This window comes from Strigops habroptila, chromosome 16 (assembly GCF_004027225.2).
Source record: "Strigops habroptila isolate Jane chromosome 16, bStrHab1.2.pri, whole genome shotgun sequence".
Lineage (NCBI taxonomy): Eukaryota > Metazoa > Chordata > Aves > Psittaciformes > Psittacidae > Strigops > Strigops habroptila.
Window position 1 is genome coordinate 2395057 of NC_044292.2, and position 20812 is coordinate 2415868.

At 49.6% G+C, this 20812-nt stretch overlaps 2 protein-coding genes across 4 annotated transcripts in view; both read left to right on the plus strand.

The window, feature by feature from the left end:
• The window catches only part of CCDC30 (coiled-coil domain containing 30), a 32008-nt gene extending 22148 nt beyond the window's left edge, over nucleotides 1–9860 (plus strand). Inside the window, exons 10-21 of the mRNA XM_030507982.1 lie at nucleotides 270–397; nucleotides 1514–1757; nucleotides 2527–2700; nucleotides 3009–3218; nucleotides 3970–4127; nucleotides 4676–4823; nucleotides 5393–5514; nucleotides 6578–6719; nucleotides 7696–7832; nucleotides 8135–8249; nucleotides 8647–8714; nucleotides 9429–9860. Coding sequence (XP_030363842.1) covers nucleotides 270–397; nucleotides 1514–1757; nucleotides 2527–2700; nucleotides 3009–3218; nucleotides 3970–4127; nucleotides 4676–4823; nucleotides 5393–5514; nucleotides 6578–6719; nucleotides 7696–7832; nucleotides 8135–8249; nucleotides 8647–8714; nucleotides 9429–9642 — 1860 coding nt within the window. The 3' untranslated portion in view covers nucleotides 9643–9860. The remainder of the gene's footprint in view (nucleotides 1–269; nucleotides 398–1513; nucleotides 1758–2526; nucleotides 2701–3008; nucleotides 3219–3969; nucleotides 4128–4675; nucleotides 4824–5392; nucleotides 5515–6577; nucleotides 6720–7695; nucleotides 7833–8134; nucleotides 8250–8646; nucleotides 8715–9428) is intronic.
• An 854-nt stretch (nucleotides 9861–10714) lies between these two features.
• Nucleotides 10715–20419, plus strand: PPIH (peptidylprolyl isomerase H). Of its 3 annotated transcripts, none has more exons than XM_030508133.1 (10): nucleotides 10715–10832; nucleotides 11261–11325; nucleotides 12249–12272; nucleotides 12751–12795; nucleotides 13263–13305; nucleotides 15289–15381; nucleotides 16657–16744; nucleotides 17318–17358; nucleotides 18586–18675; nucleotides 19544–20419. In XM_030508133.1, exons 1-9 carry the CDS (start codon nucleotides 10767–10769, stop codon nucleotides 18652–18654), a joined length of 534 nt encoding a protein of 177 aa, XP_030363993.1. In that variant the 5' UTR covers nucleotides 10715–10766; the 3' UTR covers nucleotides 18655–18675; nucleotides 19544–20419. The 3 variants fall into 3 exon arrangements, with proteins under 3 accessions (XP_030363993.1, XP_030363992.1, XP_030363994.1); XM_030508132.1 differs by having other exon boundaries at nucleotides 20225–20419; XM_030508134.1 differs by lacking the exon at nucleotides 11261–11325 and having other exon boundaries at nucleotides 10748–10832; nucleotides 20225–20419.
• Nucleotides 20420–20812: the final 393 nt, after the last annotated feature.

Genomic DNA, 20812 nt, shown 5'->3' on the forward strand with positions numbered 1-20812 from the left:
GAAGTTGCTGATGTACGTTGCTCAAATATAAGTAAAGCCGTTTTGGTGTAGATATGGTCTGGAACTGAAATATTAGTGCTAGCATACACTCAGGAAGAGCTATTGATTAAAAAGCTTTAGGAATCAAAGGCATCGCAGGTGAAGAACTACAACAACTTAGCTACAGACTCACAAGCCATGTCTTGGAGTCCACAGCTCACCTTATTCTGTTCAAAAGATTTCCATGAGACCAAAGAAAGTCGAAGTCGTGGTGTTTTCTGACCTTACAGGTCTCTGAACTCCTAGAAGAAAGAGAACAGATTAACAACCTCGAGCGGACACATGAAGATCTATGTACAGATGAAAAGAGACATGAAGAACAGATCAAAAACTTGAGGGATGAACAAGAACTGCTCTGGTAAACCCTAACGAGGCCTGTGGTACTTTCTGCTCTTCATCTTTGCTAATTGTTTAGTCTTTTAAAAATCCCCATTGTGCTGCTTCTGGCCAAAATGGGTACAGCTGCTTCGTGTCTTCCTTATTGGGTAATGGTCTCTCTGTAGAGACTTTGGGGAATAAGCATTTCCCTTAGTACCATCATAGAATAGTTTGGGTTGGAAAGGACCTTAAGGTCATCTAGTTCCAACCCCCTGCCATGGGCAGGGACGTCTCACCCATCCTTACTCCACTGATCACTCCATCATGATAAGTCAGGAGCAAACCTTCGTTGTTTTCTGTCGCTTTTCCAGATTCTGAATGGTATAAATGGGCTCTCCTTAGGGAGGGGGCCTCTTCTCTTGGAGTGAGGAAGTATTTGGACTACCATGGTCCCAAAAAGCTCCCATCGTGGGCTTGGGCTGCTTGGGGCTAATTGCTGCCGGCAGCTGACCGTACACATCCTGCTGTTGTCCTTGGAGGATGGGTGTCAGCAGGCATTAGTGCTGTAAATAAAGCTCTTACAGGTCCCCTGACTCTTCTTTTTCAGTAGATCAATACAGATCTGGAGTTGAAACATGCATACTCAGGCGCTCATTAGTAAGTAGAAGCCTGGATCAAATCCAGCATAGTTACAGTCAGCTCCACTACCTGGATAACTAGGTACTGAGATAAGGTAAAACCAGGATAAGACAGGTAGGTTAGCTTACACGGACATGTAGTCTGGATTGAGATAAGTCAGACAGCTTGATCCCGTGCTTCCATGCGGCATGGCGCTGTGCAAGTGCTTCCCTGCCCCTGTGAGCACAGAGCAGCTCACGTGGCCCATGCAAGCGGTTCCTTAGCCAGCAGTTAAGCTACTCATGGCTGAGAGCTGACCCTTGGACACAAAGGCTTTTGTGTGTCAGTGTCCAGGGGAGTCTGACCCTTGCCCAGAGCTGTTAGACCCAGGATTAAATCCCCTTTGGAGCCTCCTGAGGCACTTGAGCATTGCCTTGAGTATTTCACTGGACTCTTTTATTCCAAGTTATTCCCCTTGGGGGGCGGTTTCCCTTGGATGTGTATAGTTATCTCTCCCCTTTACTATTTCTCCTTCAAGTTCTGAGTTACTAGACAGCAACAAGAAGAGGGAAGAGCTAGAAAAGCAGCTGAAAGAGAGCAATGAAGACAAGTGGTTATTACTGGAAGAACTTGCCCAGCTAAACCAAGGTGTTCTGGCTACCCGGGAGCAGGGCGACAGCGCGCTTGGAGAGACTTTGAGGATGAATCAAGGCTTGGCACACAGAGGGAACAGGCTTCCCGTGTCGCAGAGCTCTGCAGGCAGTTTAGATGGTATTAAACAGGTATGAGCAGCTTTGCCATCTGCGCTGTACTTTTTTTCACTAAATTCAGTGGCAAAACCTGATTAAAGTGGACTGGAAGCCAGTCCTGTGGTGTCAGCACATGGGGGGAGATGAGGCTGGCTGATCTCCTTGGGGAAAATGTTTGGAAAATAAGAGTGTTGTCATTTCTTCTGTTGTATTTTTGGATGTAGTGAGAACTTGGATAAACCAAATGTCCCCCTTAGTAGACATGAAAGAAGGAAGTTATCCTTAAACGATGTTTTAAACTTTTTGGAGCTCTTTCTCAGCCTCTTTTTGGAGTGTGAGAAATACAGCTGGCTTGCTGTTCTCACTGCAGTCTTGCTCTTGCTGTGGGCAGAAGCTGTTCCTATTCCCTGCTCCTCCTTCGGGTTTTCTGCTCTTACACTTCAGTGCTTGAACTCATCCTGCTGCTCTCGGAGCTTAGTGAGACTCTGGCACAAGAGTTAAGAGTAACCTGGGTGCCTTACTTTTGTTTGACAGGGTAGTTTCAACACGGATTTTTTCCCTCATCCAGGTTATTACATCTTCTCCCTTGACATCAAGAGTCGTATTGGCTTCTCTGAGGGGCTGGAGAGGGCAGTGAGCAGGACATAGCATGGGGCAGAAGGGATGCTTGCCTGGCTTTACCTATCTTGATGAAATGCCCTTAAATCCTACTGGCATACTTCTACCTGTCTTAATATTCAGTCTCTGTCTTTGTCTTGAGGTTAATCTCTATGTAACTTCTGTAATTCTGCTGTTCCTGCAGGGTCTGACCCATGAGAGGTTCCAGCAGCAGGAGGAGAAGCTGCAGCAGCTCCGGCAGGACCTGCGCCGGGTTCAGAACTTGTGCAGCTCAGCCGAGAGGGAGCTGAGGTACGAGAGAGAGAAGAACGTCGACTTACGAAAGCAAAACCTCTTGCTCCAACAGGAATGCACCAAGGTAGGAAGAGAGCAGGGAGAACTGCTGGGAGGGAGCATCATGTCATCCTACAAGCTATGGGAGGGCTGAGCTGCTGATTGCAACAGACTGGACCTCATTTATATCTGTCTGTACAGTACCCAGGTTCTCAAGCGTGCTCTGCTCCAGCTCCATGCCAAATTCCCTCCAAATAAAGCCTTGTACTTGCTCCCTGTGTTCCTCTTTTATTCTCATTCACTCTCTGGCAATCCTGTTGCCCCTTTTCTAATCAAGACATTTCAGATGATATATATTGAAGTGCAAACTTGGTTTCTTCTTTTGAAACTCAGGTCAAAGCTGAGCTGAAGCAAGCCCGGGCAAAACTCTTGGACACAACCGAAACATGCTCCTCTCTCACAGCACAGTGGGAAAAAAGCCAGCAGAAGGTCAAAGAACTCGAACAAGAGCTCTTGAAGTGCTCCCAGGCTGATAAACTGCAGAGCAGTCTGCAAGAGAAGCTCGCACAGGAGAAATCCAAAGTGTGTGAAGCACAAAAGAAGGTAACTCCTCAGCTGAGTTAACAGGAGGTTTATGTTAGCAGTACACAGAAGCACTAGCAGCTCCTGAACTGGTTCCCTGAAGTCCGTTTTGCTGCTCCATTTTGAGATCACTTGGTTAAATATATTAGGAAAAATGTCTGTTATTAGTGGGACCATACTGAAGGCAATAGAATCCCAATCCGATGGCTCAGTTCCTGTCTCAAAAGCTCAGTGTCTCTGGAAATACTGGTCTTAGGGCTGGCAGGCACAGGGATTCCAGGTCATGCTCCTGGTGAGGAGATTTGCTGCTGTTTGCTATCTCAAAATGGCAAAGCTTGTAATTTCCATGGCATTGATTCTGCCATGTTCCTGTACTCACCACTGGATACTGGTTTTGATGTGTGCAGGATCAAATCAGGTGCAAAAAGGGTTGTTGCTAATTCATGCCATAGTGTCTGATCCAAAATCTGGTAGCTGTTGAAAAGGCTTTGTTTTCAATGGGCCTTGATATAAAGACGTAGAATCACAGCCTGGTGTGGTTTGGAAGGGACCTTAAAGCTCATCCAGCTCCAACCCCCTGCCATGGGCAGGGACACCTTCCACTAGAGCAGGTTGCTCCAAGCCCTGTGCAGAAGTCCTTTTGAATAGAAGCAAGCAAATCTTTCATTCCCATGACTCACATGCAGAGGGATCAGAGGGATCTGAATCCCTTGGATTCAGAGACTGGCCTATAAATTCAGTAAGTTTAATCCATGTCCAATTTTAATCCGAGGTTTCAAAACTCCAGCAAAAGCTGAAGGATTCACAGCACCAGCTCCTGCTGGCAGAGGCCCGTGTTTCAGACAAGAAACTCCTGGAGGAGGAATTGAAGGAGGCCCGAGAAAATGAAGCTCGTGTGCAGCAAGAACTCCATGAAGAGCAGCTGAAAAGGTACCTGGAGCTGGGTGAGCCTTGTGCTGCGTGCGGAGGAGAGGTGTGTGCCACCTCCATGGCTGGCCCTAAGTGGGTTCAAGGAGTCACTGCATCACTTGTTTTGCCTCCAATCTCTCCTTTTGACCTGCCAGTGCCTCTGGCAGAGCTCCACGGGAGATATAAAAGACTTTTGGAACCTTCAGCTGCCTCGGAAGGTGTGTGGCCCTTCCTGCCAGCCCAGGGATTTGGTTTACCCTCTGGCTGCCAGCAGTCCCCTTTCTTCTGCAGCTGGGACTGGTGATCCCAGATACATAGAATCATAGAATGGTTTGTGTTGGAAGAGACCTTAAAGCTCATCCAGTTCCAACCCCAACACCTTCCGCTAGAGCAGATCATGCACCCTTTCACCTGCCACTGGGACATGGGGACAACCGGGATGGGCTGATTTCTTCCTTCCCTTAGTGTTGCCTAAGGTGGGTGCAGAGCAGTGTGATGGTGAATTAAGGCTGGCACATCACGGGCTGGCCTCACATCAGTGTCTCAGTGTCACACCAACACGCTTTCAGGAAGCTCCCGGAGCAGCAGGTGGAGATGCTGCGGCAGCAGCTCCGGCATTCCCAGGAGACGGAGGCGTCACTGGCCAAGATGCACGTGGAGCTGCAGGCCAAGACTCTGCACGTCCTGGACAACAAGAGGAAAACCGACTCGAGCGAGGTGAGCTGCAGCGTGGATGGGTCCTCATCACCCAAGAGGATGCTGTGGTGACTCCAGAGCAGACCACCGAGCTCCAGGGGGGAAACGGGAGCATCCCAGTGTGGAATCTGTATTTGGGAACTGATGAAATAGGGTCTAATTCAATAAGGTGCTGAGCCCTTGCAGATTAATGTAAAGAGGAGCTGGAGGAAAAGCACCATTCCATCTCAGTTTCCTAGGGATGCAGCTCTGAGGGCAGAGAAGGACAACCAGATGGCTTCTTCCCCTTTCCCTTCCCCTTTTCTTGCAGAGCATGGAGCTTTTTGCAGGAAACTCTTGGCAGGGTCTGCTGTTTGGGGGATGCATTACCTCTCTCTGTCCTCTTGAAGCCTTTAGCCCGCCCAGCAGCACAGAAATCCACACCTCCCCTCCTTAAGGGAGGAGGCAGTGGCTGTGTTGGGCAGAATGGATGGATATTATCTGTAGTGGGAGCCACTGGGATTTATGGCAGAGAAGCTTTGGAGACTGGGCTGAAAGGAGGCAGAGGGACCCCTGCAGCTGAGGACAAACACACAAACAATGTTTTCCAGCACCTCCAGTGCCAGAAGGACAATCAGAAGCTTTCGGAGCAGCTCGCTCTGCTGAAAGAGGAAAACAAAGCCCTTTATGAGGAAGGAGTCCGGATCCTGAGCCAGAAGGATCTGTGTGTCAGGTAATGACTGCAGCAGCAGGCACAAAACACCTACCCAGGACCTGCTCTTTGTGTGCCTGGCAGTGGCACTGGATTTGAGGGTTCTGCAGCCTTTCTTATCTCTCTTGGTCAAGGCACTTAGCACTAAACTCAACAGCCCTGCATGCAGCTGTGTTGTGTCGCACATCTGCTGTGGTGTCTGCAGCTGAAGGCAGTGCAGAACACGAGGTGGAGCCCCGGGAGGGCTGTGGGTGCTGCTGCTCAGGGGCTGGCGCTGGCAGAGACGCTCCCTGGAGCTGTTTGTTTCTCCCCAGAGCACTTCTGATCTAACTTAAAGGACACCAGCACTTTTGTCATGGGTTTTGAGCCAACGTGGGCAAATATCCCTTATATCCACCGTATAAGATTTCTCTTTTTTTGGACGTTATTTTGTCTTCTGTCCTGAGTGGACAGAATGAAACAATAACACTGCCTAAATGGGACAAGTTTGAGGGAAAGAGCAGTGATTACAAATCTCAGTAAAGACAAATATTTAATCCCAGTGTCATGGCTTTGAGAAGCACCCACTGAAGCAGCTCTTTCTGCAACCTGTTTGCTGGTTAGGATTCTTCCTTTTCAGCCTTTTTCCCCCATACACCATTAATTCCCCTGAACCACCCACATCCCCACCTGAATAAACAACCTGCCCTTTCCCTGTTATTTCCAATTCTGGTGACTTTATAACCCTGTTTGGTATAAAGACCTGAGAAGGGCAGGTACAAGGATTTCTTGTGGGATAACAGGGAGTCAGTTTGGGAATGCTTTGGGTCCTTTTCCCTCAGTTTCCATTTGGTTGACATTTAACAATATAACCTGTGCAACAAAGGAAAAACCAACCCCAAATTGGTCAGTGGAAGATACAGTCCAGACAGTCAGTGTGCTCGTTCTGCCTTTAGCTGCTCAGCCAAAAGGAGCTGGGAGATGGCTGAGACTCCCAATGCAGGCTTGGAAAAGCCTGAATAAATGCAGGACATCTCCTGCCTTGATCCTGGCCCAGAGCACAAAAGCATTTCACAGCCTGATGTTTGTGCCTCTGCCTCTTCAGGAAATACAACGAAATGCAGCTCCGCCACAAAGCCAAGATCCGCAGGGCCAAGGAGACCTTTATCCACGAGGTGAAACAAAGGGACAGCAGAATCAAGCAGCTTGAAAATGAGCTCAGTGAGTCAAAGCTCCAAGTGGAAAAGGTGAGAGAACACATCGAGGGCTTCTCCCCCAAAGGAAATGCAGTTGAAGAAGAAAGGAAATGAGGTTTAGGAGCAGCCAGTTTGCCGGTAATGGGGCTGCTCTGTTAACCAAGCGGGTGCACAGGGAGCACAGGGAGCTCTGCCACAACCAGCAGTGCCAGGAGGCACCAGCCTGTCCTGGTTGGAACAAAAAACCCCAAGGAAATTCCTGGCCCAAGTTTGCTCTCGTGGGAACACGTGTCCTCAAATCCCATTCAGAAACTGCTTAAGCTCCATCTTATTTTGGAAGAGGATCCGAAAGTCTCTTTTTGGCATATATTACATCAACTAATGTCTCACTTAGAATCACAGAATTAATTAGGTTGGAAAAGACCTTTAAGATCATCCAGTCCAACCATTCCCCAGCACTGCCAAGGCCACCACTAACCCATGGCACTGAGGCCTCGGCTACACGGTGTGTGAACACTTCCAGGGACGGTGACTCCAGCCCTGCCCTGGGCAGCCTGTTCCAATGCCTGAGCACCCTCTGGGGAAGGAATTGTTCCTCAGCTCCATCTAAACCTGCCCTGGTGCAGCTTGAGGCTGTTTCCTCTTGTCCCATCCCTTGTTCCTTGGGAGCAGAGACCAGCCCCCTCCTGGCTCCATCCTCCTGTCAGGCAGTTGCAGAGAGTGATAAGGTCCCCCCTGAGCCTTCTCTTCTCCAGACTAAACCCCCCAGGTCCCTCAGCCGTTCCCCATCACACTTGTGCTCCAGGCCCTGCACCAGCTCCGTTCCCTTCTCTGTCCCCGCTCCAGCACCTCAATGTCTCTCTTGTAGTGAGGGGCCCAGAACTGAACACAGGCTTCAAGATGTGAACTTGTAGGAGTTAACATACATGATGGTGACCCCTTCAGTAAAGCACTCCAAGCTCTGTAGAGGACGGGGGAGAGCAAAGTATAACCGCTGGTGGTTGTTTCCTTGTGCCGCTCTGCTCAGGGGAAGATGCTGGTTGCACAGATCACTGCTGAGAATGAGAAACTACTCCAGGAAAGACGACGGCTCCTCCAGAAGATAACTGACCAAGAGGAGACCCTGTGGAGCAACCGGTCCATGATTGCCACCCTGCAGAGCAGGTAGGTGCTTAATGATGTCCACACCTCCGGGAGCCTGCTTTTTCTCAGCTCTCCTGTGGTTTCATGCCTCTTTCTTTTAAGAAGAAAGCCTGAACTGTGCCCCAGTCACTAGTGCTGTGGCTTTTAATTGCTGCAGGATGTAATTAGCTCCTCTCCCCACCAAAGCCCCCAGTGTGGCACACTGAAGCCACTGAAGGCTGTGCAGGCCAAAGGGTCTGTGGTTGAAAAAGAAAATGCCTCTTTGAAAAGGTTGTGCGGCTGGGAGGAAAATAACTTATACCTTTTATATGTGATGTACTCAGAGTGAAGATTGTGGATGAGGAGCTTATGCGGCTGCACGAGAGCAAGCTTCAACTGTCTGGCCATGTGCCCACCTCGCAGCGCACGCCAGGGAACATCCATGCTCCCAACACGGAGGTGAGACTCCAAAAGGGCTTGGACTCAGCAGGCAGGTTGTGGAAGCTGATGTCTCCTGCAAAGTGGTGTTTGTAGCTGCAGCTGAGGGTGCTGGAGAAGGGCTGAGTCAGTCTGTTGGTTGGAATGGAAAGGGGCACCAAACACAGCAGACAGCAGTGGCTTTGTTGGTGAGGAGGGGCTTTGTGGGGAGCTGAAAGCTCAAAACGCTTGTTGTACCACTCCACCAGCTTAAATTCAGACCCAAAGGACAAATCTATGATTAGTACCTCTGTGGGGCTGGAGCTCATGGGGAGAAGTGTCAGTGGAGCTGGGGGCATGTTGAAGACCAGGACTGTGTGTTGGAATTCAGGGTCTGACATGCACGTCCTCCTGTGAAAGTCTCTGTTCCTCCTTCCAGGACTCAAAGAGCATCAACTCCTCCGAACGCCGTCTACAGAGGAAGGTACTGCCATCTCCCCATCCCAGGTACTGTGGGGTAAAAGGAGGAGGCAGGGAATGCCTCTGCATGTGGTGAGGGAGGAGCTGAGCGTTTTGGCTGCTCCACCCTGGGCTTTCACCTCCAATGGTGGTTGGGTTTCTTTTTTATTGGTCAAAATATAGGGAAAATGGTTTTAAAAAGACTCTGAAACTAAAGGGATGGAGAAGTAAAATCTTCAAGCTATGTCAGGGAATGCTGCGGGGTTTAGAGATCAGCTTTTGGTGCCTGGTTTTGGAGGAGTGTCTTTACACAGGAGGTTATGAGACTTAGAGGACCACTGCTGCCAGGAGCTGTATGACCCATTCCTAGGCTTTGGGGCAGGAGGGAGCTTGAGCTATTTCTCCACAGGTGTAGCCAGGAGCACCACAACCCATGCCAAAACGGGCAAGGGGAAGGCAGAGAGACTCTGCAGCTCCGATCTCTGCTTGCTGGAGACCCAGCACAGCAGGCTTGGCTGCAGCCTGTGGGTGCTATTGAGGGGGACAGTGTCTGAGCAGGTTCTGGGGTAGATGAGGACCACCAGTTCCTTGGCTGAGGGAGAGTATTGGAGCCTTAATACTCTTAAGAGGGCGATAAGCAAAAGGCATCGCCCGTGGCCCTGCACTGCCTCAGAGATACTGGGGGGAACATTGGGGCTGAGCACACGTGGAGGATCAGGCTGAGTTTGCAGGATGACTTCGAGAGAGGAAATCTGTTTTCAGCTTCGCACCACGAGAACCACCGGCCTCTCTGAGCGCCCTGAAGGCCACACAACACACGAAGCCCGACGGAGAAGCTGAAAGCCAAGACTCAGCCTTTTGCTTATCCCCCTCTCAACCTTCTGAGATCGGGTACTTAAATGTAGCTTCTCCTGGAGACACCACAGCCTCCCAGCTGCAGGAGGAGAGCCAGGGGACCAGCTTTGGGAACTTCTGAATGGGGAAAGATGTGCCAGTCAGGTCCTCAAACGAGAGACATTCCGCTGGCCATCTGCACAGCTTGGGGCTCCCATCCCACCTCACCCTCAAGGCAGAAGCCTGGGCACTCATTGAAGAGCAAAGGCTGCAGCTCCAGGGAGGGGGTCTGCACCATCTGCGGATGAAAAGGCTGTAGACATTGTCTCTTTGGACCTTAATAAAGCATTTGCCACTGTCCCCCACAGCGTTCTCTTGGAGAAACTGGCTGCTCAGGGCCTGGAGAGGTGGATTATTCACTGGGTGAAAAAGTGGCTGGATGGCCGAGCCCAAAGGGTGGTGGTGAATCGTGTCACACCTAGTTGGCGACCAGTCACTAGTGGTGTCCCTCAGGGCTCAGTGTTAGGGCCAGTGTTGTTTAATATCTTTACTGATGATCTGGATCTCAGATAACACCAGCTTGGGTGGGAGTGTTGATCTGCTGGAGGGTGGGAAGCTCTGCAGAGGGACCTGGACAGGCTGATCCATGGGCTGTGCCAATGGGATGAGGTTCAACAAGGCAAAGTGCAGGGTCCTGCACTTGGGCCACAACAACCCCCTGCAACGCTCCAGGCTTGGGGCAGAGGCTGGAAACTGCTCCTGGGAAAGGACCTGGGGGCGCTGATTGATGGAGCCAAACATGAGCAGCTTGTGCCCAGGCAGCCAAGGAGCCACCAGCATCCTGGCCTGGCTCAGCACCAGTGTGGCAGCAGGGCCAGGGCAGTGACTGTCCCCCTGTGCTGGGCACTGGGGAGGCTGCACCTCGAATCCTGTGTCAGTTCTGGGCCCCTCACTGCAAGAGAGACATTGAGGTGCTGGAGCGGGGACAGAGAAGGGAATGGAGCTGGTACAGGCTGAGTGCACTGGGGGCACAGCCGGGGCTTGGGTGCCCCCAGAGCCGCCCCTGGGGATCACAGAGGGGCACGGCAAGGGCCCGGGCTGGGCTCGGGGGGGCCGGGACCGGCTCAAGAGCGTGCCCGTGGCGCTCACCGGGGTGCGAGGCCCCACACCGGCACCGGCCGGGCCAGCCCCGAGCCCCCGCCGCACCTCCCGCCGCTTCCGGCGCCGCTCCCGCCGTCACTTCTGCTTCCGGGAGGGGCGGCCGCCATGGCGGTGCTGGCGTCCAACCCCGGCAACCCGGTGGTGTTCTTCGATGTCACCATCGGCGGGCAGGTGCGTCGGGGGGGGGCGCACGTAGGTGTGCATTGGGTTGGGGGGAGCACCCAGGGGTGCGTGGAGCGGGGGGCAGCACCCAGGGGTGCATGGAGCGGGGGTAAGCTGTGAGGGGAGCACTGGTGGGGCTCTCAGGGAGCACTACGGAGGGTGTTATATGGTGGCCGGCGGGGGGTTAATTGGGAGCGTAGGAGCTGCGGGGTCCCAGGGGTGTGTTGGGAGGGTGCAGGGGAGCAGGGGGGTGCAGGGGAGCAGGGGGGTACAGGGATGCAGGGGAGCAGGGAGGGTGCAGGGCAGCAGGGCTGCACTAGGGGGTTTGCAGGGCTGGCGGTGCATTAGGAGGTTGAAGTGTGGGAGTTCCCAGGGCAGGGATTTGGGGAGGCCGGTGCGATGAGGGCATCCAGGCTCACCCGGCCATGTCTCCACAGGAGGTTGGCCGCATGAAGATCGAGCTGTTCGCTGACGTCGTACCCAAAACTGCAGAGAACTTCAGGTGAGGAGCAGCGGTGTTCCTGCAGCTCGGCACAGACCCGGGCAGGGAAGGATCTTGGGTGCAGGAATATCTCTGGTGGCAGAGGGACCACGTGCCCCCCAGAACCGCTGTGCCTGCTTTGCTTCTCTCTTCTCACCTCACACACAGAGGAGCAATTGCACAACACCCAGATCCCTCAGGGGAGGCCATCTGGCTGGGAGCTGAAGGACTCTGATCCCTCTCTGCTTCCTCTGCGGAGCTCCTGATACACTCAGTGCATTCATAGAAGGCAGTACCTTAATGTCATGACAGAGGTCTCCTCACCCACTGGTTCTCTTGCCACTGACTGAAGGATGAACTGCTCGTATATCCCACTTCCATGGGAGGGATGGATATACCCTGTTTGCTGTGAAACCTGGTGCCAGCTCCACATTCACCATTCCTTACAGCCCTGGTGTTAAATATCTGACTTCCCCAACTGCAGAGAGCTCAGAGTCTCTTTTGAAACGGAAGAGGGGAGAAGTTACTGCTGGTTTCTGTTTCAGCTGGGGGTATCCCTGATGCAGTAAGGGGAGTCATAGAATCATGGAATGGTTTGGGTTGAAGGGACCTTAAAGCTCCTCCAGTTCCAACCCCTGCCTCGGGCAGGGACACCTTCCACTAGAGCAGGTTGCTCCAAGCCCCTGTGTCCAACCTGGCCTTGAACACTGCCAGGGATGGGGCAGCCACAGCTTCTCTGGGCACCCTGTGCCAGCACCTCAGCACCCTCACAGGGAAGAGCTTCTGCCTCAGAGCTCATCTCGATCTCCCCTCTGGCAGGTTAAAGCCATTCCCCTTGTCCTGTCCCTACATGTCGTGTACAACAGTCAGTGCATGTTTGCTGAATGCAGCCCTCTGTCCTCAGAGTTCAGATGTGTCTCACACTCTGCTTTTTTGTTTTCCAGGCAGTTTTGTACAGGTGAATTCAGGTAAGTCACTTAAGGTGTCCTTTTAAGTGGCCTATGTAGAGAAAGAGGGCTGGGTGAATAGGAAGAAGGCTCACTTGGGGATTTTTCTTACTACGCGAGTACAAAATGAAACCTGACGGAACTGTGGTGGGCTGGGTCAGTCACAGAGATGGCAGCATTCCCGTTTTGGGCATGACTTTGTCCTCAGGTTGCTCTAAAAAGCTCTGTCTGCAAATCCCACCTGCTTATGCTGCAGATTGCAGTGGGATCCCATAAAGATGATGGTGTGGAAGTTGTAGGGAACCAGGTCATTTAATGTGCAGAGCCCACTCGAGGTTTCCCTTTGCCTCTGATAGCAGCAGCTCAGAGCCAGGCTGCAGCACTGGCTTGTGTATCAAGGCACATACTAACGTGACCTTTGGGACTCTGAATTCCTGGGGATGTTTTGTGTTTGGATATCCAGTAAGTTGCAATGATTCTCCTTTTTATTTCCTTGCAGGAAAGATGGTGTCCCTATAGGTTATAAAGGAAGCACTTTCCACAGGTAATTCATCTGCTTTTGTTTGGGCACTTAAATAGCAGTTTCAGTTAGATGTGGCTTTGAGACCTGCCTCAAGGTATTATTGGTCTGGGAGGCATTTGTAGGTCATGGCTAATACTGTCCTTCTGTAGCTTTGAGGGGCTTGGGTTGCCTAACCTATATGTGTACATTAGGATCAATGTACATATGTCCTAATGTACATGCGTACATTAGGATTAATGGGAGGGATCCCAGGTCAGAGATAACTTTCTGGCATCTGTCAACTAATCACTATTGTTGGTTGAACAGGAACACGTCCCAGATTGCCTGTTAGTGACCAGTAGTTAATATTTGTTGTAGATTTTAGACTGTATCATTTACAGACCCTGATAATTTTCACATTAATGCCAGGCAGAACTCCTTTTTACCACATATTAAGCTTTCTTGAGCCATTTGTCTACTGAGAACTAAGTATTGTTTTACTTCCATAGGGTAATAAAGGATTTCATGATCCAAGGAGGGGACTTTGTAAACGTACGTACTCTGTGTTACATTTGTACTTTTCCTACATCGTCTAACATGCAACTGTTCTGTGCTGATCAATGGGTTATGTTGGCTCTTTTGAGATACCCAGTAGTAACTGGAGGTTTCCTCATAGCATTGCTGCCATCTACTGCAACAGGCTGTAATGTACTTGGAAACAAATCTGGAGTCTTGGGTGAACATACCTTCTCCTTCCCAAAATACTTCCTTGTCTAAAAAAGCATAGCAATACAGCCAGAGGCTTTTCAAACTTGCAAAGATCTTTTCTTACCTTGTTGTCCTTCCCTCTTCTCCTGTCCTCCCAAGCAAGGAACCCTGTGAATGTCTGTTAGCCTTCTGCAGAGAGACCCTAAGTACAGAACCAAGTATCTAGTGCAGGAGATTAAGTCAAAACTGTCTTTTTGTTAGTGAATTGTCTCTGAATAGAAAAGACTTTGTGTGGTCATGCTCTGACTCTGGAATTAGCAGTGTATATGGGGAAGGCTGGAGGACCACAGGGTCTCTTTGGTGTTCTAGGACCCCGTGAAATGATTCCATTTCTGGAAGTTTTTCAGAACAGGAGGAGGGTGATAAAGCTTTTTTAATGCAAAATGTGTAAAACTTGGTTGTATGAAAGTCACTGGGAGAACTGACTGCGCAGTGGGTGGCTCAGCTGCACCAGACTTCCAGGTACTCGATAACCATGATGCTGCTCAAATGTCCCACTGGGCTTTATTACTGCCTCTGAAGCTCAGCAAGCATCACAGATAGCACCAGGAGTTGTCATTTATAAATTACACTTGTTACAAAGCCACTCGGGGAGCAAGAATGGTCACATTGACTGCTAAGATAGGGTAAAGATAGGGTATGTGTTCCTGTCTCAGAGCTCACAGTTCCACAGAGAATAGGAGGACAAAAAGCAAGGATTAGACAAGCAGAGCAAAACACGTGGAGCTGCACATGGTATATTATGGCATCTTATTTTCTTGTTAAGTTTGGCCTAAGAAAGAACATATACATAAAGCAGAAAGGCAGTGAAGGGATTACAGGCTGCAGCAAAGCAGAAGAAATGGTGCTGAATTGACAAAGAAAGGGAAAATCAGCCCAGAAATGGAAATCACTGTCAGGATAGTAAGTTAAAACTGACTGTGCCAGAGATACCTGCTTGCTTTGCTTCTGCACCCTTCCCTGAAGGGTTTCTCCCTGCAGCATCTTTATGGCCATTTTATTGAAGGCATCACACAGGAGTGTCTGCAATGCTGGACCAAAGGGCAGGGTCTTTTCAGCAGTCCCACAGGTTATGTGTCTTATGTGAACCATGCTCAGGCTTTTGCAAGGTTACAAACTGAGCAGTCAGAGCCTGCATTCTGCAGCTGGTATGGGCCTTACTGCTTTAATTTAGCTGTGTCTTGAGATCTGAGTGCTGGGGCTTGTAGTTAAGTAAAGGATGTCTGGACTTGGTAGAAAGTACAGCAAAAATTAGCAAGTCTTTATTTTAGCAACTGTCCTTGCTGCACAGAGATCACTTCCCTGTTCACAGCAGTCACAGAAAAGAAGGTGAAATAAGTAAGCACAGCATCAGCTCACTTCTTCCACACAACCACTTCTGCTTTCCTTATCACACCAGCCCATGCTTCTGCATCCCCTCCCTTTTCCATGCCAAGTCCAGGTGGGTCCACACCAAGCAATCTAAAGCTTCCATCCCACTCTGGGAGGCTTGGGCTTAATCCTTTACCATCTCTGTGGGTTTCTGCCAACATACGGATGGCAAATGGTGTTCTGTGCAGTTAGAAACCAGTTGCTGTTCCTCTTCAGAAATGAAACATGGAATGTGTTCAGGCTGGTGTGTGTATCTGGCAGGACAGCTTCTTTTTGGGCTGAGTTTAACCCTGTTCTTTTGCTTGGGAATTTTAAATGTAATGTTTAAATTGAATTGTTCTGTAGCAGTTGCTACAGAACAAATGCTGTGGCTGACTGGGCACCTCTTTCGTGCAGGGAGATGGCACTGGAGTAGCCAGTATATACAGAGGTCCCTTTGCAGATGAAAACTTCAAGCTGAAACATTCTGCTCCTGGGCTGCTCTCTATGGTGCGTATGAAATAACCACCTTATAAGACTAAAAAGCTTTTGGTACTTTGTGCTCTTTTCCTAAGTGTATAAAGTTATTTGTCAGACAACAGAAATCTCCACCATTGGATACAAGGACTGAAAGATCTGCTTTGTAACTACTAATCAGAAGGCTTTGATGGGTTAATGTGTTGAGTAACACAAAAGTTCTGATCCTGCAGCATCCTTTCTTTGTTACCTGTTGGAGTGCCTGGCCAGGCTTTGTTTGATCAGCCTGTGGCATAGCTTGATTCTTACAGTTTTCAGGCGGTGGCAGGTGGTGGTGTTTTCTTCTTCCCTGGTACTGTTATCGAACACTGACCTCAGCAAGGATGAAACAAAGAGATCTGGGAGGTTCAAAGCCACAGCAGTGTTACCATGGTATCTTTTATAACATATGCTTCCTGTTCAGCATTGTAGGAAAAGCTGCAACCATTGCATGTTGTCTGGTAGGAACAATACCCTGACTTCTGGGATAGAAAGCAAGTGGAGCCAGTGCTTCAGTGTTCCCATCCACAGTGGCTTCTTCCCCAGCTCTTCCAGCTGCCCTCTGCTTAAAATCACTTGCTTTGGGCACTCACCATTTGGATTAGCTATTCATCCAGTTCAAAACATGGCCTAAAAAGAGGTGTCACGACACAGGTCAGCCACCAGTGTACTGTGGTGTAGAAGGAGGGATCCTCACTGGTATCACCAGCTTTGTGTTCAAGTGCCTTGGCACTGGAGTCATTCTTCTGAGCCAAACCATGGTGCATCCCAGCTGGATCCTTCCAAAGCTGGCTAACAATAAGGAAAAGTCCAATGTGACCATATCCTGTGCAGTCCAGCAGCTGCAAAACTTGCCTGGCTTACCTGTCAGCACAGGAACAGGCTTTAGTATCTGCCCTGGTTCCTGGCTTTCAGTTTTCCCCAGGACAATACTGCACCCAGTAATTACTGGTCACCAAAGAGTTCAGCCTGTTTTCAGGAGCAAGCTGTAGAGCCCAGATTTCAGCACAGTCTTGTGTTGGACGTGCCTTTGTAGAAGGACAATAAAAAGCTGGTGTGGTCACTGGCATGACCAGACTTGGTGGTGTGCCACGTTTCAGCACAGGGTACCCTCCTGCAGATGTCTTGCTTCCCTTGGTTTGTGTAGCAATAAGCTAAAAATAAGCTAGGTCTGGAGCAACCACTCTTCCCTATGTGAGATGCATCTGCCTTCAGTTTTGAGAAGTCTTAAATTGTGCCCTTTTTGTGTTTTGCCATTCTTACCCCCAGGCAAACAGTGGTCCCAGTACCAACGGCTGCCAGTTTTTCATTACATGCTCCAAATGTGACTGGTTGGATGGGAAACATGTTGTGTTTGGTGAGTACCCACCATGAGCCAGGAGCTGTGTGTCCTTCCCCCCTCGTCTGTGCTGGTGGAGGTGTCTGTGCAGGTGCTGAGATGGGTCACTGATGAAATGAAATGGGATTTTTCCCAGTTTAGCTTTAATCCAGATCAGTTCCTTGACTGGTGTATCACGTTACCACCTAAATCCTTGTGCCAGTGCAGAGGGACAGATGAGTGAAGGGATACCTTTCCTCCAGTTCTTAAGTAACACTGATATTGTTCATTGATGGTTTTGGATCATTACCAAGGTGGTATTGATAGAGGGAGTTCATGGTGTGTTTTAGCACAGCTGATGGCAGTAGGTCTCAAAATCTACATGTGCCACCCCTGCCATGGGAAAATGCACTTGATCTGTTCTGAATGTGGAAGATGTTTTAAAAGTGATTGTTCCCTTTGTCAATTTAGGGATGGGTAACAAACCCTGAAGTGCCCAATACACTGCACAGGGCTTTCCTGGGGGAACAAAACCACATGTACCTGTGATGAGTCTGGGGGAGCAAAGGTGAAAAATGGCTTTATTGAAGTGGATGAATTTTCTCATTCTAGGTAAAATTGTCGATGGGCTGTTGGTCATGAGGAAAATTGAAGTAAGTTGAATGCACCTATTTCTCTGTGAATGTCCACATTGGAGAGTCATGTAGAGGATTAACAAGGGTTGTTCTGTTCTCTCCCACTGCCTGTTTACAGGATATCAGGGAATACCAGTGCTGATAACTGGTATTATTGTCATCATTCTAGAATAGCAGGAAATCTGTAGAGGCAAAGGCTCTCATAGAGATTGGCTTTAGAAAGGCTCTGCTCTCGTGGTTGCTGTTGGTCTGTGAGCAGGGATTGTGTTCTGGTGGCTTTATTTGCAATGCTTTGCATTTGTTCAGGAAGCTGAATTAAAAAGCTGTTCCATCAGCAACTTAGACAAGAGTGTAAAGCAGATCACTTCTGTGCCATCGCCTGGGATTATTCAGTGGGTGCTAAATCATCAGTTCTGCTGATCTGTGATCAGCATGTTTAATAGGAGAAATTAAACTCATCTTCTGATGGGCTTTCAGGAGATGAAGATGCTCGGGGGTGGAGGTAGCTACCGATGTTGTGACTGGTGTCACGGCAGCATGAGTAGATTTAACAAATAGCAGAGAGTTCTTCAAGCCAGCTGACACCAACTTGATGGCACAGGCCTGGGATAAGGTGCTCAAGGGCCTGTAATCTAAATCTAAAAAGCAGGGCAAACACAGAGCTGTTAGGTGCTGAGAAAAGGTCACATGTAAGGAGCTGTACAGCGTGATAGAATGCACGTGCTGCTAGTCCTCTTCACCAGGAGCACTGGTGGTGTGTCTGCTTTGTGCATCGCTGCAGTGAGGGGCAAGTTCATGGAAAGAAGAGACTCATGAAGGAGCAGTGAGTCCAGCAGAATGAGGGGTTGTGACTGGCTCACGTGTAGGTTGACTTTCTGTACAATAACAGTTTTCCTTTGCTCGTTGCAGCTGTAATTAGTAACTGTAAAGATTTAAGCCAGAGCAGTCTCAAGTGGCATGATGCTGGCTGTATCTCATGAGGAGCTCCCCTGGTGTTGCTCTTTTCCTTCCCTCCCATTCAAAGAAACAGGCTCTGGTCTGTATCCCAAACCTCTGCACAGAGAGTTCATCAGCTTATGGCTGATGCCAAAATGCATAACAGTGCTTCCATGTCATTCGGAGCTGTGTCCCAATTTCCCTGTTCCTGATGTTGTACAGACATCTCTCAGCCAGTTCTCAAGTACCTATTGCTCACTGAATTTGTGCTTTCAGAAGTTTTAATGTTATATCTTTCTTTGTCCCCAGAATGTGCCCACGGGTCCCAATAACAAACCCAAGCTGCCAGTTGTGATCTCTCAGTGTGGGGAAATGTAAAAGCAATGAAACAGAAACGTGGTAAGTCTCAGTCTTCACAGGCACCCAGTGCAGTTGCACTCTGGGCTGCCCTGCTCCTTCCTTTCCTCTTTAACTTATTTTCACATTCATTGGAGCCTGCAGAGAGCTGACTCAGCTCAGTGAAACACCAGAAAGTGCTTCTCTAACTGCTTAGTTATTTGCCAGCTCAACTCCCTGAACTGGCTTCCCTCCGAGCTACACAGACACCAAAGGCAGTGCTGGAGGGACAAGATTTTGCAGCTGCAGTCATGGGGAAGGTGGGGTTGTGGGATGGGGTTAAGTTGCCTTGAAGCCTCCGCTTTAGAAACCAATGGATGAAAGGGAACTGCAGCAGGAATCTGCTGTTGTTATCCAGGGAGTCTGAGGGGTGGGGGCTTCGCTTTGGCCCACAGGTTGGTGAACTCCTGATTGCTACAGAGCATCCGTGTGTGGGGCAGGCAGGGGTCAAGAAGAGAAGAGGAGAAAGAGAGGACTTGAGCTTCCTTGATCAGTATAGCCACAGGGCTGCCACCACTGAAGTGTCAAGGAATTGCCATGTTGGATAGTTGTACCTTAACTTGAAAAATGCCACATCCTCATCTGGAGGGAGATGTTTCTAGCATTTACTACAGCTTTATTCTGGTTAAACCAATAGGCTCCAGACAGAGCTCAGGCTATTGTACAATGTTCTGTTTCCATTTGTCCGCCCACTTTACCATAAAAAACACAAGCATTTGAACAAATCTGTCTAGATTTCAATGTGTCAGGCTGCAGCTTGTGAAAAATCTGCTGGATTAGCCTTTTGGTTGCTGATTTTTCCAATTCCTGCAGGCAGGCACTGACGAAAGCAAATCCCACAGTTTTTGACCTTCCATTACATGATTTCCAGAGACATCTGGAATTGCCCACGAAGACGCATCCGCGCTTCCGTAATAGTCTTTCAGATCTGCAGCACTTCAGGCTCTTGGGAGCTCCTCCTGTTTGATGAAGTGACAACAGGGGATGTAATCACTCCTTCATTTCCCTGGTACTTCTGGTGGCATTTATAGGCTTCTGAAGATGGGGACAACCTTGTTAACAGGCTTTCTGCAGATGGGCAAACCCGTGCACATGGGTCGGGTCCCCTTTAGGCTTGTCCTCAGGCCCAGGCTTGTTGATCATTTCATTTTGGAGTACGTGATGTCTGGCCAACATCCAGCTTGAGACTGGAAGCTTTTAATTTCTAGTTATCAGGCTGGTGCCACTTTGCTTACTTCCCAGCCTGGTCTCAGGAACTGCCTTTCTGCAGCCTGCTGCCTCTCATCTGCCTGTAGACAAGAAGAACATTTGTCTTGCCCAATGTCAAGATCCTTTCAAACCAGCCAGAGTTTAAGTTCATATGTAGGTGCAGCTGCCTGGCGTGGAGACACAGGACGTCTCCTGAGTTCTCTAGCTCAGGGCTGACATTAGCAAGTAGCACTCACTTGAAAACTGCTGTAGCGGCACCCAGTGTCGCTGCCCAGTCTTGCTGCTGTAGGATGAGTTGGGAAGGACTGTCCAGCATTTTGGATCTCTTTCTGCTTTGTTTCAGTGTTCCATCGCTGGTGGTTAGGCCTGTGCTGGCTCCATGCAGTTCCAACTCCACCTAGTTCCCCACTGCCCCAGTTCTCCCCGCAGGCCAGGTCCAAGCTCTTGACTCTTGACATTCTCCTGAAATTATTTAGTAATTGGCATCTATTTTGTTTTTCACGTTTTGAAATGTAAATAAAGAGTTTTGTTAAATACGTGTGCAGTGCACATCAGTGAACGTGCTTGGGAACAGGTTCTTGAGGAGAGGAAGGCTATAGCATCTTCAGCAATGCTATAAGAAAGCTGGTTCAGTAGGGAACATTTACTGCGTGTGCTGTTGAGGAGCATTGCAAATGGGCAAGAAGGGATGAAAGGAGCGTGGCAGAGCATAGCAGTGCTGAGCTACACCAGCTCCTTTACTCAGCAGGTAAATAAGGCTGCCTGGCAGAGGATCTTGGCACCTTAGGAATCACCAGAAGCTTTTTACATGCAGCCTTACTGGAGCACGAGAAATTGGTGTGGCACAGACCCTCCCTGCATCCTGTGTCCAGCTCTGGGGCAACAGCACAAGAGGGACGTGGAGCTGCTGGAGCGAGGCCAGAGGAGGCCC